The sequence below is a fragment of the Aulonocara sp. 'chitande type north' Nkhata Bay genome, linkage group LG10 (genome assembly GCF_057382095.1).
Source record: "Aulonocara sp. 'chitande type north' Nkhata Bay isolate Kocher_YH1m ecotype deep benthic linkage group LG10, A_spYH_male_GT1.1, whole genome shotgun sequence".
NCBI lineage: Eukaryota > Metazoa > Chordata > Actinopteri > Cichliformes > Cichlidae > Aulonocara > Aulonocara sp. 'chitande type north' Nkhata Bay.
In genome coordinates, this window is record NC_141353.1 from 5,243,897 (window position 1) to 5,264,241 (window position 20,345).

At 38.6% G+C, this 20,345-nt stretch overlaps 1 protein-coding gene across 1 annotated transcript in view; it reads right to left on the reverse strand.

Moving 5' to 3' along the window:
- Positions 1 to 1,888: 1,888 nt before the first annotated feature.
- Positions 1,889 to 20,345, reverse strand: part of LOC147320075 (endothelial cell-selective adhesion molecule-like) — a 53,474-nt gene continuing 35,017 nt past the window's right edge. The window contains exons 2-7 of the mRNA XM_086307894.1: positions 10,723 to 10,874; positions 8,031 to 8,223; positions 7,771 to 7,926; positions 7,462 to 7,584; positions 6,450 to 6,585; positions 1,889 to 5,974 (exon numbers count right to left, since the gene is read on the reverse strand). Of these exons, the coding sequence (XP_086164020.1) occupies positions 5,437 to 5,974; positions 6,450 to 6,585; positions 7,462 to 7,584; positions 7,771 to 7,926; positions 8,031 to 8,223; positions 10,723 to 10,874 (1,298 nt within the window). The 3' untranslated portion in view covers positions 1,889 to 5,436. The remainder of the gene's footprint in view (positions 5,975 to 6,449; positions 6,586 to 7,461; positions 7,585 to 7,770; positions 7,927 to 8,030; positions 8,224 to 10,722; positions 10,875 to 20,345) is intronic.

Below are 20,345 nucleotides of genomic sequence, written 5' to 3' on the forward strand. Positions count from 1 at the left end.
TAAAAACTTACTCAGCATGGTTGTTTTTTGTGGGTTTTCCTTTTTGCTTGTTTAAGAGAATAGTAATTGTATTTTGTTCATTTCATGAAGAATATAATCTCTGCTAACAATGTAGCTGCGATTGACTGGTGTTCCCTGAATGCCTCACATACAGCTCCAGGACATTCAGCCAAGAGTCACTGATCCAACTTCAAGATTTAAATCCCGGATAAGCACATCTGGTGTTTAAGACTTTGCTGCTTCCCTGTTGACTACTGTAATTTGTTACTTTCAGGATTTCCTAAAAAACAAAGCAAAAATGACAGGGAACAGAAAGGGAGAGCATTTTTCTCCTACACTGGCTCCTCTGCACTGGATCCCTCTTAAATACAGGACTGAATATAAAATACTATTTTTACTTCTAGAGTCTAATTTTTTTACATGACACTGTGCACTTCAGGACTTTCAAATATGAAGGTTTTTTTGTTTTTTTTAGAGTCAAACAGGAACTTGTACTTAGTCATGTTACTCCTGAGTGATCTTATGAAGTGATGATTTTCATCCATGTAACCTGACAAACATTATTGTTGTTTTGGTTAATTTTCACACACAGCTAAAGCTTTGAGCACTTTCCTAGTTTCTACTCACTCCGTTATGTGCTTCCATGTTTCATTTGAACTTCTTTGGTCCATCCACATAAATCCATCCATAAACACGAATCGATTCTGAATTTTCCTGTACCAGAAAGAGATCTGATGAAGGAGGAGCAGAGGGGAAAAGCTCTTCATTTATGTAAGGCTTTTCTCTGTTTTTGCACTTTTTTCTTTCAGTTGTAAATCAGTGTGAGTTTCTCCAGCAGGCTTGCTTCTTTCCTCCTCGTCTCCCATCCAGTACAACATGGTAGGCTGAACCTCACTGGGATTTATGTAGCACCTCTACAGCCTCATTCTAGAAAATTCATACACAATAACATTCACAGCTGTTTATTGCTGTATAAAGACTATGCAGAAGCAGAAGGTACTGGCTCATCAAACTCTCAACAGCAATAATGTAGACATATGAAGTTGGTGGGATTGTTGCAAAGCAAACAATCAGGCTGTGAAGTGTTTTAGCTTTATGGATATCAAAGGGTTGCTCAGTGACTCGACCAATAAAATCTGACACCTTGTGGACAGATGATACCATTACAGCTGATAGAATCACCGGGTTTGTTCTTTTTAGGGGTTATTTTTATGCCTCCAGTGTAACAGTGTGAGCTGTGTTGAAGTACTGCGGGTTCAGTAGAGGTCTCAGGACACCAGTCCTCGAGGCCTGGAGTTGCCCACCCCTGCTATAGAGGATGCATAGGTCTGATCTTGGAAAAACGAAATGTGTTTGGCAAAAAGATGAAGAATCTTTTTCAGTTCACACAGAAAGCTCTGATCCCAGGATGTTTTTAAGGGATTGTCATACTTTTGACATCATTGTATTTGCTGATTATTCATCAGTTCTGTATCTGTTCCCTCTGTCCTCTCCATGCTGACCTCCTACTTCCTGTCCATCTCTCCACCTCAGCTATCTACTCAATTCCTCTGCTATCCTGGTTTGTGTGTTTACGTGTGTGTGCTTGTTTTTGTGCAGCAGCGGGACTTAGTGGAGATTTTCTGCCTGTTGGTTCCACACTTCCACACGCCTGTGATGACATTGTCCTGAACCGCTACTTAAAGGAGTGGCTGGTCCTCTCTTGGTGCTGGATTGTTTAATGACAGATCCTTGTCAGCTTTTTTCTAACAAAAAACGCCAAAGGAAAACCCTGTGTCCTTTCAAGCTCAGTCATCAATCCTTCCTTCCTTCTACAAGCTTGCCAAGAAGACAAAATTGGTAAAACTTGGAAAACAAGAATAAAACAAAACTCACAAACAGCTGATCTTTTTAAATTTTAATTGAAAATATAATACAAGGCATTTTCAATGAACATAAATATGGAAGATACAAGTGCACACTGCACATTATTGTCTACAGTTTAGGCCGTCTGTATAAATAAGCATATTTGTTTGGCCACCAATTTGTCCACAGCAGTTATACAATCCACACTGGTTTATAACTCAGTGTGATAGTGAGCACTTCTTTCACTTTTCTTAATGTGCTTTTTATACATGTACAATATAAAAATAAAGGCTTGCGTTGAATACATTTGAATGTCCATAATGTACACTTTTAAAGGACACAGAGTCTTAAATGCACAGCAAACAGATTTCCTCTTTTCTTTCAACTTCCCTCATGAAATCTTGACTTTAGTCTTGAGCTTATATTCTCAAGTGGTTTGCATGAGATGCTTTTACAGTATGTTTTCCTTCAACCTCATCAGCCTTCATCTCAGAATGTCATGTAAATAATTGTAAAAATATCTGTGCACATTAACCAAAAGCTTAAATAACAAACATATGCTCCAGTGTAATTACACTACAGCAGAATATGACCACACTTTCTTCTCTTTTCCAAATCGAAATCATATTCAGTAACAACAGACATTACAAATAGCGCTAACGTGTAAAAACATAATAAATAGTTTTAGTTCTTAACTAATGAAAAGAAGTTCTGGAATCATTCAGTGTATTAAAATGACCTTAGCTATTTGGATACATTCTTACAAATGTGATTTTTACAAAACAGTGCCTCCCTCACAGCAGTTTTTATTCAAAATATGTCCACACATTTTGGAAATGGAAAATAGTTTCTGAACCAAATCTAGTTTATTTGTTTCAGATTAGAAGCAAACTGAAACACATTTGTTAACTTCCAAGGTGCATAAAGAAAGTCTAAAGAGGTCGAGAAATTTGTCAAATTTGTGCTACATAACTGTATATCCACAATTTTTTTCCAAGGAGTTTAAATACATAAGTACTGAAGTGTGGTGGACCATTTTGAAAGGAGACCTGCCTTATGGTTCTAATCCTGATGTGATGCATAGTGGTGCTCTGCTGCTAGCTGATATATTTGGTGGCCTCTTTTTGATCTTCAGTTCAATTCAATTTTATTTATACAGCAAATCACAGTTGCCTCAAGGCGCTTTATATTGTAAGGTGGACCCTACAATAATACGGAGAAATAATACAAAGAAAGTCATATTATTGTTAGTTGCCCAACAGTAATATGACCCGCTTTGGCAACAGTGGGAAGGAAAAACTCCCTTTTAACAGGAATAATCCTCCAGCAGAACCAGGCTCAGGGAAGGGCGGCAATCTACCGCGACTGGTTGGGTTGTGGCAGATGGCCGGTTGTATATTTTTTCAGTTTCTTGATCCACTACTGGTCAAAGAAGGTGGCTCCTACTCCCTCTTGTTAAAAGCGAGAGCTTTATCCTCACTGTGCGGGACTGTGTGATCACCGGGTGTCTTTCTCTAATGCTATAAGCTCTTTGCACCAGTCTAGAAGAACAGGTCCAAATAATGAATGTATGTAATGAATTTATGCTGATGACGCAGATGATGACTAAGTTACAAAAGAATGCCAACACAAAGTGGTAATAAAGGCAAACACGTCCCCTGTTTCTGTTGTCCATAAAGGCTGCACTCAACAACGTGCTACCAATTACCCCCCAAAATTCACATATTTACAATTTGAATGCTGCAGACAACTTTAAATGATTAGTTATTAGCTATTAGCAGTGATGGGAATAACGGCATTACTTTTTTCAGTAATGAGTAATCTAACTAATTACTATTCCTATCGTTACAACGCCGTTACAGTTACTAACAAGAAAATGCGCTCCGTTACTATTTTTCAACAAACAGACGATTGAAGCTGTGTTCAGCTTACTGCATCTTATATCAGTTGCATGGAAGTAGCTGTAAGTAATGTGGACGCTACAGCGTTAAGTAGCTGCGCGCGCTCCCGCGGACGGTAATCATGATCACTGTCTAACGAAAAAGAGAGAGAGAGAGAGAGTTTTGTGACGTTTAGCGTGTTTGGAGTTTGTAGTTAGTGTGTAGTGTTGTGGATAGTTTTGTGTTGTGTGTCAGAACAATGAGGCGACTGCTGTCTCCAGGTAGAAACAGGAGTGATACACCTGCTGCTGTCAGACCTGCAGGTATCAGGCTGTGATGTTCTCCTTTATAGTGGACAGAAATTGTGTTTTTGGAGTGGCACAAATAATTTGTGTTGCATCTTATTGAATGCAGAACAACTGATTGTTCTGTAAATAGTTTGAAATGGTTATTTAAAAAATCAAGGTAAAAGGTAAATGGATGCAAATAACGTTGTTGTTTGCAAAACTTGTGCATAGGATTTTAAAATTGACAATTTATATTTGCATTTAAAGTTATGAAATATAATTCATTAAACATGTTTGTTGTTGTTACAGTAAAAAATATCACTTTTTCTACTCTGATTTTATGTTTTTTGTCTGATTTTAGATCAATTGTGTTAATACAGTATGTCAAAATGAAAACATAACTGGAAATTCAGACACGTGAGGTTGTGCTGAAAAGAATGATACCAAACAAGTAAACAGTTTTTAAAGGTGAAATGTAGAGGTCAAATCAGAAGTGGTTAAAATGGCCAATTATACCCTGGACCCCAGAGGGTTAAACATTTTTATAAAGTAACGCAATAGTTACTTTTCAAGTAATTAATTACTTTTAGAATATTGTAACTCAGTTACTAACGGTTACTTTTTTGAAGAAGTAACTAGTAACTATAATTAATTACCTTTTCAAAGTAACTTCCCCAACACTGGTTATTAGTACTAGTCAAGAATATAAGCAAATTTACTGTTCTGCAGTCCTAAACAGCTCAGTATTATCAGAAGCTTTTGCTCATCTGTATTTAAAGAAGTGAGTTTAAAAGCATTTTGAAAGCAAGTTGAAAACCCAACAGAAGCAAAGCCAAAAAAAAGGATTAGGATACTTTGCAAGGGCAAACTTTATCACACAACACATTATGTTGTCTTTTGATGTCTGGTGCTGAAATAGAGTTAATAATACATAGATTAAACCCAGTGTTTATGAGCAACATTCTCCTTCTTAAACAGTAATGACCTATGAGTCCTTCAGGTAGTTTCTCTAAATAAAGACAATGGATAAAGTGTAGCATGCTGGTGCTCTTTTTTTTCTGTCCGTGAGATTAGCACACACAGCGTTCCAGCTGCGGTTAGTAAATGGCAGGAGGAAAACAGTTTGGAAGAAATTACATTTAAAAATCTAAATATGAAAAATGAAAACATTAAAATCCATAAAGTAGAAAAGATGATACTGGACAAATGTATGAAAATCATATCTATACATAGTTTCAAATGTGTACAGTGCATACAGAGTACAAAAGAACTATAAGTAAGTATTCTTAAAGGAAGTAAACAGTGTGTCTGAGAGCTTGTTGGCATCAGTAAATGACCTTTCATTTTGAATTCTTTGCTAAATATTAAAGTCCCTTTGAAAAATCAGCAATTGATCCTTTGTGAGAGTATTCCCTTAGCTCATGCTAGACTAGAGATCCGGCCTGGTTCTGTGCAGGAACCATAATGGGCACGCCTCCCATTCGGGTGATGTTGGAGGCCATGATGGTGGAGGTGGGTAGTGGTGGCGGGGAGGGAGCGGTCTGGAGCTGCAGCCGAGGCTGGTTGTACGTTTGCGGCAGCGCCTGTGCCTGAGGCAACTGGGTGTAGCGCTCGGGTCTGGGCATGGAACCGCCATTGCTGCCGGCCTCGGGGGACAATGGCTGTTCACGTGGCAGGGTGGTGTTGTTGTTGTAGCTGTAATGGGTGGGAGTGGAGGCCCCTTGGTGGCGGGACGGTCTATAGCCGGCATTGCTGCCTGTGGCGGTGATGATGGATGCAGTGTCTGAGGGGGGGCGCTGTGGATACTGCTGCAGGTGGTGGTGGTGGTTGTTGTGGTGATGGGAGGACTCTTTGTGGTGTGGGCTGGAGGCGATGGAGGACAGGGTGCCATTCTTGGAGATGATGTCAGAACCCATGCCGCTCTTAGCCCATGACACACGCTTGGGAGCCTGAGCATCCTCCCTGTAGACATCGAGGTGCAGGATTACTTATTTGTGGCGTGTAGATTACTTTTAGAAATGCATAATTAGTTCACAGTAACACTGAAATGGAGTACTTCATTAAATCTTGAAACTATGGTCATTTGTTTCTGCTATCACAGGATATGAAAATTAAATCTGAAAAACAGGCTTCTTAAACAGGTGTGATAGAATCACTTTAGTTTGAGAAATGTGCAAGATCAAAATGTGCATTCCTGTGCAATTGGTACATGTCAAAAGTAAAACCTGGGTCATCTGCAAAGGACTAAAATGAATTTGATTCAAAGCAGCAGCAACAAGAACTTCATCTACCAACGCTGCCACTTATGACTTGCCTGAACTGACACTGTTTAGCACTGTGGCAAAAGGGTCCTGGTTCAGATCTGCTGGCCAGCTGAGATGCTGTTACGAATTTTAAATGATAAAATTCTGCTTGCATTTAAGCCACACTGACTCACTTGATTTCATTGGCCAAGTCATCCTCGTTGTTTCTTCTCCTTATCACGAAGACAAAAGCGAGGCACACAAAAAGGAGGAAGATGAAGCCAGCCACTGAGCCAACTGTGGCACCAACAATCACCCCCACTTTATTGGCTGGAATTAAAGAACATACAATTACTATCTCAAAGAATTTAAAAACACTTTTATTACCTCATTTCGTGTAGAATCAATAGTACTTGTACAGCACTGGCTAGAAAAGCAGATTAATGTTTTATATTCGAGTCATGTAAAGATGTCCTTTCTGTTTGACATAGAGATGGACTAATCAGGTGACCAGTTGTGTTGTGGCCTAGCAAATCAGTTTTAAGCTACAATTCAGTTTCATTTATATAGGGACAAATCACAACAGCTGTTGCCTCAAGGCGCTTTATATTGTAATGTAAAGACACTACAATAATGCTGCGATGTTGATCACTAATTTACCGCTGTCCATTGTTTTCAGGCTTCTGCAACATTATATATTCCCAGGACGCTAGGTTGTGTTGGGCATGGTTGACTGTCCAGACTCATGTTAAAGTAAGACAAATTCAGCCAACTTTGACAAAAGTATAATTTTCTTAGCTGCTGAATAGAAAAGTCAGCTAAGCTAATGGTTACAATGTAAAATGTCACAGCCCTATGCTAGCAACGTTAAACATGTCTGGCAAACAGGGTTTGTTTTTTACTTTGAATCTGTGTAAGTCATGAGTGATAGGGGTTTATAATGATACTTTTGCTAAATTATTGTATATTTGTAATATTTTAATATATATGTAAGAAAGTTCGCTGCATATTCATTTAGTTTTCTTATGACGTGTCAGCAGTCATAAGAAATTAGTAGGATATGATCGTGTCCAACAGAAATAATAAATTACATCGATGCTCGCTGTTCATGCTTGATAATAGTGTATCTGAATGTGTGGTCCATAACTATTTTTCATCACTTATTTTTATTAATAAACCATAACCAGGGTTACACTTGCTGCGTACAGTTGGTAATGTGCAGGTCGATTGCGCAGCTCTTTTCTGCCACCGTGTTGCTGGCTGTGCACACGTATTTCCCCGACATGTTGCTGCTCAGGTTGTTCAGCTTCAGAGTGCCAGTCTTCTCATCTAACACAGCAGTTTACATGGAAAAGACAGTCAAACACACATGAAGACACATTATTTCACATGTATAACAGTTCTCAAAGATGTGCTAAGTGACAATCCCAAAAGACGGTGTGCAGGCTGCTTTTTCTATCAATAATTCACATTTATAGCAAACAATGACTCTTTGTTTTTTCGCTGTGCACTCACTGAGCATGGGTGAGAAGAAGACCTCAGAGGTGGGGCTGGTTTTCTTCCACTTGTACAAAGGAATAGGTTTCCCAGAGCTGGACATGCAGATCAGAGTAACATTTCCTTTTACCTCTGGCTTCCCTGTCATAGAGCACTTCGGAACAGAAGGAGGGACTGAGGGGAGAGGATTATGTAATGTTTTATTACAAGACTTTCTGTTTTACTGTTTCACAGTGAATCTGAGAAGTACAGCTGTGCAACGGGTGAATTTCCCTTACCTTTCACATCCAGGGTAACCGTTTCAGTAATACCATCATTAACAATCTGAAAGATGTAGCTTCCTGAATCGGACTCCCGGGTGTTGTTGATGTAGAACGACACATCTGATGATGGCATCTGATGTAGGAAACCGACACGGCCCTTAAACTGTCCGTCAAACACCTTCACCTCGTTGTCGGTGTAGGAGATGATCTGGACAGAAGGACAGAAAGCAAGCGTCACATGAAACAAAAAGAAGATTAAAAAAAGGGGGTTTTTTGGGGTCTTTTAGTACATAAAAGAAAGCACACGAAGAAGTAGTTGTGCATAACAGATATCACTGACCTGTGTCACTGACATCCAGGTCAGGGATGTAATGGACTTTGTATTTATCCAAAACATTTCCAGAGATTTATTTGCTAAATGTCCAAGTGCAAGACTTTAAAGAAAAGAAAGTTTCACTAACACTGGTAAAATCAGCAGTGCTTACAGAGGAAAGTTCAGGACATCTTCAACAACTCACCTTAGTATCACTGACATTGGACAGAAGTTAGCTTCACTGACTCATCAACCTTTACTGGACTCTACACAAAGTTTTACAGCCTCCTCCAAAGCAACTACACATGACGCATATCGGCAGGTGAGGTAAACAGTGCACGGCGGACTCACAGCCCACACTTTAAAAAGGTACGTTCTCAGTTTAAACATTGGACATGTTTTCTATGTTCAGTTGTGAATAAAATAAAATCTAACCTTCACATTTCCACCTATAAGGCCAAATTAAACAGTAATATTAATGTTCTTGAACCTGATCTATAAATTCTCAGCTCTCATTCTCTGCAATTTAATTAACACAAATTATGCAGGTCTGTATTGTTAGATAAATACTACATTCTAACGAATATGGCTCTTGTACAATAAAAAACAAAACACAACAAAAGAAGCCTGATATAAAACCTAGTTCCAGCATATGTATCTCTGCAGTGGAAGGGGCTGAAATACAGTATAAATAGAACGGTTCAAGGCAGATGCATCATTTACAGTAAAAAGTAAAGATGTTCTTAGATTAAAATCTGTTTTCTTTGAGTAATCTAGTCACCTGATGGTCTGGACCTTGATCACTTGCTGTAACTGATGGAACCTTGAATTCTGCTTTATACCAGAGAATCCTGAAGGAAAATCTCCTGCCATCAGCTTGTATTCTGAAGTTCAATTACATTTGAGTTAAGCACCAGGAAAGTGATCCAGAACATAGCAGCAAAAGAAAAAATGAAGGTTTTGGAGTGATCAAAATAGTCAAAGACCGGACTTAAATCTGATTGAGATGCTTTGGCAAGACCTTAAACAGACCGTTTATTCTCAAAAGCCCTCCAATGTGAAAGAATTAAAGCATTCTGCAAAGAAGAGTGGGCCAAAATCACTCCACAGTGATCTAAACGCATCATCGCCTGTTACCTTAAAGGTAAGAACGGTGAGGAGCAAAAACTGTCTGTTTAAAAGAGAAGATGAACTGAGGGGCTGCACCAAGAACTCATGCATTGGTATTTATGATTACTTTCAACTACAAATGATGCCAAGCAACTCTAATAGCATTCAAAAACAAAACCAAGAGCTGGAAAAGGCACAATAGGTTCTTGTCAATTATTTTCTCCATATTACTATTATTATATTATGCATAGGAAACATATATTAGCAGTTTGGAAAAAATATCACTTTGTCAAATTTTAGTTACTTACATAATTAGTACCATACCACCCCATTAGAGCACTTTGCTCTCAGACTGTAGGCTTACTTGTTGTTCCTAGTTCATTTAAAAGTAGAATGGGAGGAAGAGCCTTCAGTTTTCAGGCCCCGCTTCTGTGGAACCAGATTTGGATTGGGGAGACAGACACTATCTCTACTTTTAAAATTAGGATTCAGAGTTTCCTTCTTGCTAAAGTAGTACAGTTAGGGCGTGATCAGGTGATCCTGAGTTATGCTGAGGCTGCTGGAGGATTCCCATGATGCACTGAGTATTTCTTCTTCAGTCACCTTTCTCGCTCACTATGTGTTTATATACATATTATTTCTAGTTATTAACCTCTGTCTCACTTCCACAGCATGTCTTATCCTGTTTTCCTTCTCTCACCCCAACTGGTCGCAGCAGATGGCCCCGCCCCTCCCTGAGCCTGGTCCTGCCGCAGGTTTCTTCCTGTTAAAACTGAGTTTTTACTTCCCACTGTTGCCAAAGTGCTTGCTCATAGGGGGTCATATGATTGTTGGGTTTTTCTCTCTATTATTGTAGGATCTACCTTACACTATAAAGTGACTTGAGGTGACTGTTGTTGTGATTTGGTGCTGTATAAATAAAATACAATAGAATTGAACAATTTGTCAGAGGGGAATTGCTCACTTTATCTTGTCTAAACACATACGACTCTGAATAGATTGCAGTTAAGTTTTGTTCTTTTATCAGTGAAAATGTTTTTACATTTAATGAATGTTTCTTCCTGTAAAGAGTAAAGTAAGGTGAGACACTAAGGGAAATAATAAAAAAAAAACCCTGTATCCTTTCCCTTCCTGAGTTCTCTTTCTTCCCCTAAATCTATTTGATTGTGATCCTCCTTTTGGATCATCTATCTGCACAGCACAGTAGTATTAGAAACCTTTAAGTCTTTTCTTGTCTTGGCTTGATATACAGTATATTAGACTTAAGTGTAATTGTTTCCTTACCATCTTCATCTGGCTGGTGTTAGGCATCAAAAAGTTCCAGGCGATACTCTTGGAATTTGGGTTGCCGCCAGTGTACCGGGCCTGCAGCTCCACATACTGACCCTCGATCACTTCTCCATTTTTCAGGGGTATTAAAAAGTTGGCCCATATGCCTGGATGAAGGAAGAAAGGGAAAAAATACACTGTAAAAATCACAGTTTTTTATTACTTTTATACACCACTGTACATGTAATCAATAATTGTAATCTCTATATTAATTTCTATTGTTAATCTCTGTCTCTCAGACAGTGTGTCTTTTGTCTGCCCCCCTCACAGCCAACCAGACGTGGTAGAAGAAGAAGCCGTCGCTCCCAGAGCAGAGGCTTCTTCCTATTAAAAGAGGTTTTTTTTTCTTCCCACTGTCACCAAGTGCTTGCTCCAGTTGCTAGAATGTTCTATGTAATACCGCAGGGTTTATCCTACAGTATAAACTGCCTTAATGTTGTGATTCAATTGAATTGAATTCTGACTCTGAATCATTACCTGTACAGTTGAAGGTGCAGCAGGAAACCTGTTTGGATTGTTCTTTGTTTCTCATGCCTGTTTCATGTTTGATGTCATATTTTTTATAATAAAAAGGTTATAAGCAGAATGATATTATAAGATTAATGAGGATCTGCTTAGCTTCTTTTTAATAATTGCCATTGAAGAAAAAAGTTTGCTTCAAGGACATTATTAAAACCGTATCCATGATTTTATATGCATGCGGCTCTTCTTACACAGTTTATAATGTTACATTACCACAGATGTTATCACAGATGAACTTGTGCGTTATTTGGATTTAACGCAATAGTGATAATGAAATCAAGCTGAATAGAGAGAGCACTATCACAGTGAAATGTAATGTTTATTTAAGACCACAGAGAGGCAGCAGAGAGCCAAAACACATCTGCAGCACACACGACCAAATCAGAAAAAAACAAGGTTTTCGCTTACATATTTATATGTGACACGTTTTTATTAGTTAAAGTGTTCATTTAAGTAGTTGATAAATATGACAAATAAATGACAGAGGCTATAAACCCCAGTCACCAACTGTGCATAATTTGTGTTTACTGTATTCAAAGGTTTTCTCAGGGGAATGTCAGTCTCTCCTACAAAATGAGGGTGGTTTGAATCATGGAATTAGTCAACAGAAACCACATATCTCACCTTTTTTTCTCAGGGACCCATAACAGAGAAATGCAGAAAGTATGTGAACCCAATATAAATTAACACACACACACACACACACACACACACACACACACACACACACACACACACACACACACACACACACATACAGTGGTCAAAAAGTATCAAATGGACAAGCATCTCAGTGCTTGTCCATTTGATACTGTTGACCACAGTATTTTACTACAGCGATTTAAACACACTGTTAGTATTAAAGGAATTGTACTGGAGTGGTTTGAATCAAGAGTACTAAGTGGACTTTTCCCATATTAGCTGCTCTTCATTGGCTATCAGGCCGCTCTCCTGTGGAACTAGCTCCCAGTTTAGATGAAGAGCATATGTGCACTCTAATTTTGAAATACACTTAAAACCTTCCTTTTTGATAAAGCTTTTAGTTAGGACTGTATCAGCTGAGTCTGAACCTTCCCTTATTTATGCTGCAAAGGTTAGGCTGCTGAGGGCGCTTTACGTTTCTTCTTCACACATCTCTTTCCACTCTCTGTGTGTTTATACAACACTATTGTATTTAATAACTGGGAACTCTCTTCTCTTCTCTTTCCCCTTGCCCATGACTTATCTCAATGGATGGCTGTCCCTCCATGAGCCTGGTTGTATCCGAGGTCTTTCCTGGTAAAAAGGAGATTTTCCTTCCCACTGTCACCAAGTGCTTGCTCACAGGGCACAGAGTGATTGTAGGGGCTTTACCTTATAATATAAATTGCCATGAGGCTGTTGTGAATTGTCACGAGGACACGAGCACCTGGAACATGGCTGCCAAGTCTAAAGTGCACTGTATGTTTGTGTGTATTGATTAGAACCATGGCATGTTCAATTCAATTCAGTTTCATTTATATAGCAACAAATCACATCAGCAGTTATTTATGTTGAAATTTGAAAGGCGTAGGCACATTATAAAAATTGACAGGACAAACATTCTTCATACCCCACATTATAGTTTCAAAAAGACATTTGAAACAAGCTGTTTATACACGAATAAAAGTCATGCATTATGGATTAGCTTTCTTCACTGCACAGCAGTACCTTCCTGCTAATTAGTACCATTATTTAGATGCCACAGTTGTTACCGCAACAAAACTATTTACATGTAAAGGAAGTGATGTAATCAAGTCCAATCAACAAGAGGCTTCCCAAGCAAACTATTACCTGAAACAACTCACTATTTCTGTGGTGGCTAAATATTCAAAGCAGAGGGGTGGAGGTCAAGGCACGTGACTTGTAGTTATTAAAATCCTAACAATTGAAATAGTTTTAATCAGAAAAAAATATTGATTGTAGGTTTTTTATACAGCATTGTGCAATGATGTACTGAATATCTGGGCTTTTTTAAGGTCAATTAACTGCATTATGGCTACTCTGGAGCAACAGAAACACAAAACTAACAAACAGATAATATTAAAAAACAGCACTATGATGTTGTGGATGTCAAATGTTTAATTAGAACTACTGTTAATCAATAACTGCCATTATTGCAACTGCACAATCAAATGAATTCTCAGAAAATTCATTTGAATTTTGAATTGTTTCTCAAAAAAATATTTGAGAACGGAAAAACAGACTTTTAATGCAACTAGACTGCTGATGATAAAAACAAAATAAAGCCAACCAGGTTTGTTTCTGTAGTGGACACAGAGTTGCTTATTTCATTACAGTATTTAGCTTTTTTATTTTCAACAGACAGTCTCTGGCACTGAGCAAGGAGCGCCCCCCTGTGGCCAAAAGCTATAGAAATTTACACAGTTGAAACCCATTATAAGCTGAATTATTCTAAATTTATAGCATTTAAAGCTCAATTTAAAGCATCACAGATTTGGCAAAATATCTTGTTGGATTTGGACTTGTTGGACTAATGAACATCTCTTGTGCTTTATTGCTTCTCCAGCTCTAAATTATACAGGTGAAACGTGAATGGCAACAATGCACCATGTAAAGAGATCTCTATAGAGAGGAGGTGTAGGTATCAGTTTCTCAGTCACTGTGGAGATGGAGTAGATAAGTGACAGTGATGAGAGAATGTGTGGGCTATGCTCCTTTGGGAACATTGCTTCTAACAAAGAATCACACTAGTGAAGCCATAAGATAGACTAAATAAGGGAAGATGTGGAAGGTTAGCGTAAGAATAAATGTTGCTAAAAACGGTGAAAGGAGAAAACAAGGAGAAGCAGAGATCCATTGTGTCAATGGCTCTTTAGGCCATAAGAAGATTTGGTGCAGCAGTGAGATAGGCCTGTTGTTTGTAGAGGTGCTGACTGATGGATGGTTGGATCAGTGGACATGTAGAGATGACAGAAAGAGGCTTAAATATAAATGCAATGAGTCACTGTGGAGTGGCTCTCTGATGATTGCTATAAGCTTAAAGGGAGCCCAATGAGAGGCTGCTGCATGTCTCACAGATTGGATGAAGGGAAGGAAGAGAAACGGAGACTCTCTGGGATGAAGAAGATTTTACTAAAGCTAAAACAGCAACAAGAGATCTTGAAATGTTTATATTTAGAATAGATGTAAAACTAGATCAGAGAATAGTGTGCCCATGCAGAAATTGTTCTATTTGACACAAATTAGAAACTCCAGCAATGGATAAGTTCACTTTTTAAGCCAAGAAGTTTGGGAAAACACCTAGCCGGAATCCTTTCAAATCTTTGCGGTAAGACTCTGGAATACAAGACTTCCCAACAGGGATGACCCAGACACAAACATTTCAGTGGGGGAAAACAGGCCAAATTTTCAGCTCCTCATTAGTGTGGATGAGCTGCGCTTCATGATTTAGTCTGATCACATGGGCATTTTTTCCCCATCAAAATCTTGCCAAGTGCTGCTTTAAGAAGATTTTCTGACAGAAATCCTTCCTGATTCCAATGAGAGCATACTACATTGAAAAAAAAGATGAAACATGTATAGAAAAAAAAACTTGGCAGAAAAAATAGAGAAATGAACAAGGCCACTGAGATTTACTCTTAAAGTGGACAGTGAGGCATAATCTTTCCCTCTGTGGCAGGTCTGAAACACGATTTACAACCTGAAGAGGTGATAAAGAAATAGATCTTTCAGCCCAATTCTACTTTTTCTTCAGAATCCATCATACAAAATGTAATCAAATGGAAAAGTCTCTTTTTAAAGCTTGTTTTATTAGTTTTAATCTTTTAACTTTATGCATCAAGCAAAAATTAAATTATATGCAACATTCTGACTAGAAGAAATTTGTTTAACATTTAAACCTATTTTCTGCACATTCGAGCACATAAAAGAAACATTTTTTTGTGTTCACACACAGTCTTTCAAATAAATGCAAGTGAACCACAGCAAAAAATAAAAAAATAAATAAAAAAATAAAAGACTCAGCGGTCCTGTTGCTCTATTTTCACTTGTATAGCAGGCAGATGCTTGCCCTGGTACAGGTGAGCTGCAGCGGTCAGTGGAAGAATCCGCGAGTTTGTCTGTGAATTTCCCATTCCGTGGTAGCGCACTCGGTGCTTGCTCGGAAGTTTAGGGGTTTTTTCGCTGTAAAGCGAAGTTTTCCTCCCACGCAGGGAACAGCGTACGCTAATATTTTTTGTCACTTTTTACGGAATCAAACTCAAAGTAAGGTCAGTACTTCCACGCTTTAAACGCTGCACGCTCATACTCTCTGCCGCACCCGTTATATTATCCATTGTTGATCTGCACACAGGAGTTGCCACGAACGTCGCACTCGCTTACGTCATTGTCATGAGACCTTTTTTGCAATAGTAATCCCTTACTTTAGTCGTTACTTGAAAAAAGTAATCGGATTACAGTACCGCGTTACTGCCCATCTCTGCTGATGACCCTTTGCTTTGTTGAGTGAACCATGAACTCTGTATACCAAAGTGTTCTACAATCCAAACTGGGAGCTGAGAGGCCTCCCATTCTACTTTTGAAAACTCAAAAGCAGAACAGGAGTCACTAATTTAGATTACAATGTAATCTCAGAGCCAGAGTTGTTGCTTTGATGAAAATACTGTGCTATGCTCAAGTTCCTGTGTGTGCTAATTGGATAATTACAGGAAACCCTTCGGACGGATCCCTGTTTACTTCAGCAGACCTCAGTGTAGATAAAGCGGAAACCATGCTTTGATGAGGATGACCTTAACTAACGTATTTCATGCTGAAAAGATGGGTGGAGCGGGTCGTTTGCTTCCTGTCAGCATCTTATCAGCTGCTTTGGTTAAAATGTTAAAGCAAGTGAGCTACAGAATAAAAAAGATATGGTGTCAAACATAAGTGATGTCTCTGTTGCAATATTACCATCAAATACATCTCTTAATGTCTAACTTGGAGAAATAGCTAATTTAAGAGATTTGAGAATAAGAAGAAAGAGCACATGATCTTGGATGAAGATGACAGTGTGGCAATGATGTCTCCATGGAGCACCACTGCCACTGAACCCTGTCTCTGGAGGATGGGTGGAGATGCAATGACGTGCTCTTTCTCATGGAGATAAACCTCCCCTGATAAGGCTTGGACCACTTTCTGTAGATCTGAGGCTGGATTGGTGGTTCCTGTATCTATAAAGTAGGAGGAAAACTCTTAAAGATCAACAGAACCAGATGGTCTGGGTCCTGATGACCAAAGGTCATCCTGTGAAAATCCTTCATGTTTGCCTTGCCCGATAAAATGAATAAAACCAAAACAAAAAAACAAAAAAAAAACCCCAGCGGACAAAAACCTGCAGAATTGCTGCATTCACATTTGAAAAAGTCCCCAAGTTCATCTTAGTACCTGTTGTTTAACAGATGTCAAAATACTGGCCTGTAGGTTGTTTTGGATACCTGCATCAGAAAATGTCCTGATGCTTTGACCATAAGTTGTTGCTGTTCACACTTGACACATAACAATACCACTAACGTCTACTACAAGACTTTTGGCTTATCCAGTGTATTAATATTTGATAGTTGCAGATTTTTTTGGTCCTTTAAGAAAAGAAAATCAAAAAAGCAGAACTGGGCAGTGTGCACTGTACCTGGCCATGAAGAAATGCTATAGAAGACAGCAATAACTCACTAATTCACAAGGCTTGCAACAAACCAGTAGACAACTATTGTATCAGTATTCCCAGTGCTTTTAAACTTGAAATAATGCTTTGACATCATACCACGGTAATTACAGATACTGACTGAACAGTTTTAGCTCTGAAGATGTGGTACAGTATGCTTAGCTAGACAGAAAGATGTGTTTTTTTCCACCGTCCACAAATATAGTCTGGCTAGTTCCACTGAGATCCACAGTCTGTGCAACATTAACAGCACATTTACGGACAAAAAGAACAAAAGCACCATGAATAATTGATTAGAGATGAGATGAGAAGAAAGACAGAAACAGTGGCACTGTCCAAGCATCTTATTTAATCTTTTAACATAAATTAAGAGAAAATTTAAGGAAGAAACTGAAAACTAACTTCAAGCTGAGAGTTTTTTTTTAATCAAGGTGAAGATGTCCAGTATCCTCAAAACATCTGAAAAAATCCATCAAAGTCTAAGGTTATTCATAGCAAAAATGTTCTCTCTTTCCCAAACTATCATTTTGCTGTAATCTCCACACATATGCAGAAATAATCCAGAACTTTTTTTCTGATTCTCACTCCACAGCCCATCGAGTCCTCATAAAAATAGAAGTCCAAGTTTTAACACACACACACACACATACACACACACACACATACACACATTCAAATTCTTGTGGGGACATCTGATTGACATAGTACTTTCCTTAGCCGCTCACCCTAGCCATCAAAAATGAATGCCTAACCCTAAACCAAAACCTAATTGTAATCCTGACACTAAAACCACATTATGAGTCACAAAAATGCCTTCAAACTTGCAGCGATCAGGATTTTGGGCCCTATAACGGCTATAAAGCTGTTGGTCCCCACAAGTATAGTAAACGTCCAATTTTTGGTCCCCACAAACACATCTAAACAGGCATGCACACACACACACACACACACACACACACACACACACAGAACTTCTCATTCACACAACGGGCTCAGGGCCAAAGTCTGGGGCAGAGCTCATCTTCTGATAACTGCGAGACTGCCATTCCTCACAGGATAATTAAAGGTGAAACACAATGTTAGGACTGCTGCAGAGAGGAATGTGTCGTCTCCTTCTTTCAACCGCCAAACTACCAAACTGCCACTCAAAAGCTGGATGCCCTGAGAGTGACAGAAGAGAGCAGGACAAAGGCAGCTGCTTAATTGGTAGAACAGAGATAGCGAAAGGCCGGGAGGGTTTATGTTTATGCCTTCAACCTACCAAAAATACGTATCCATTATCCCGGTCTCTTCCAGTCTGCTAAAGAGCTACAAACACATCTGGGGATGCAAAGTGAATGCTTATTCAGCCTGTGGGCTGACTGCTAATTACAAAGAGACACAGCTGATATGTTCTTCCGCCGTCCTTGCACATTGTCCTTGAGAGCCGAACCAATTAACATCTGGAAGAAGTGATTGCTCATTGTAACTTGGCAGCAGTGGAGATGGTAGACATGCTTGTCATGTTTGGGTACGGATAACATTTTCATCACCAGCAACTTTTAGCCAATCAGATGTGCCCTTACATGTTTCCCTTCTGATATGATTTTGTTTCATAAACAATCCTTCTGGTGGCTAATGGAAAATGAATCAGAAGCTGGTTGTAACAAGTCATATCTCTCCTAAGGGCAGTATGTCAGTCTGCCAAAAGAATTCCCTAATACAAGCATAATACTGTCATATTTATGCAAAATGTAAAGAATTTAAATTCAAATGTCAATCAAAATCATCTATAAATTTAAATGTATTTATCTATTTACCAATTCACCATTGTCTCTAATTAGGCCAGTAGTAAAAAGGCAGAGTAGTAGCTGTACCTGTTGTTTAACAGATGTCTAAAATACTGGCCTGCAGGTTGTTTTGGATACCTGCATCAGAAAATGTCCTGATGCTTTGACCATAAGTTGTTGCTGTTCACGCTTGACACATCAGCTAAATGTGTATGAAGAGTCTCAGCTGTACTGTGTATGTATGCCAGCACACTTACCCTGATGTCAACATGATAACCATTATACCAGCTAAATGTCAGCAGATGTTACTGGTCATTTGCATAAAAGAATTCTAGTGATCCGGTTTCTGCCTTTACATCTGGAACCCTTACGTTTTACTCTATCATCATTTATCCAGTGGATTTACACCATATTCACACACTGCGTTTGATCAATTCGGTTCGATTCTACATCAGAACTGAAGGAACTTTGCTTTTATTCATGTGACAGATACACAAACCAGCAACTGTCAACAACAAATACAACTAATGCAAGTGATTGCCTACATATAATATATGATAATAGTAATAATAGAATGTAGGAACAGGGTAGGGTCATCCATCCATCCATCCATCATCTTCTTAACTACTTCTTTGACTTAAGGTTAAAAGTGCTAGTTCCCAGCTTTCATTGGGCAAATGTTCGGGTACAGTCTCAACAGGTCACCAGTCTGTTACACGGCTGTGATACATGTGATGGAAAAATGAACGATCTGCACCTTGACTTCCGCGTGGAGTTTGCATGTTCCCCATGTGTCTGTCAGTCTCACATAGTGCCAAAGACATACCTGTTTTAGGGCAGCCTGTGATTTTTAAATTGGTACAACCTTCATTCCAAAAAAGTGAGGATGTTGTGTAAAATGTAAATAAAAACAAATTGCAAGGGTTTTCAAATCTCATAAATCTGTATTTATACACAATGGAAAACATTTCAAATGTCAAAAAAATGGCTTAATCTGCAAAATTTGACCGTTTTCATTTGCTCACTTTAAATTTGATATTAGCAACACATCTCAAAAAAGTTGCGATGGGGCGAGTTTAGATTCGTTTTGACCAGAGCACCCCTAAAAACAGCAGTCTACTAATAATAACATATTTTAGTATATTATTTTATGGAATCATTTTCAAATGTTATATTTTCTTGTATGTTTACAACAGTACGTGATAGAATGTAAACAGGTTTTATGTGTTGTTGAGGTCATGATGTTACAGTGCGCTCACACAGAGGCTGGTTTCTCATTAATAGCAATGAAAAGGCTTTGGTGGCTGCGGCAGAAAGAACACGCACAGGTATTTTCATGACACAAATTAGTGATGTAGATTTAAAACACACTTTAACTGGAATATAGCAAAAATTCAAACTGTTCTGATAATGTAGGGATGTTTCCATGACTGCTTTCTTTTATTTGTTCACAAAATAGCCTGAAAAACATTAGCTAATGTAGCTTAAATCACTAGAGATTATTAGCTAATTTTAGCCTTCTGATCCACTAGTCTGCTGGTATCCCACCAGTTACCAGCCAAGGAGCTGATGTACTGGTAAAAATTCTGGTCAAAGAGGGGTGAAGTGTT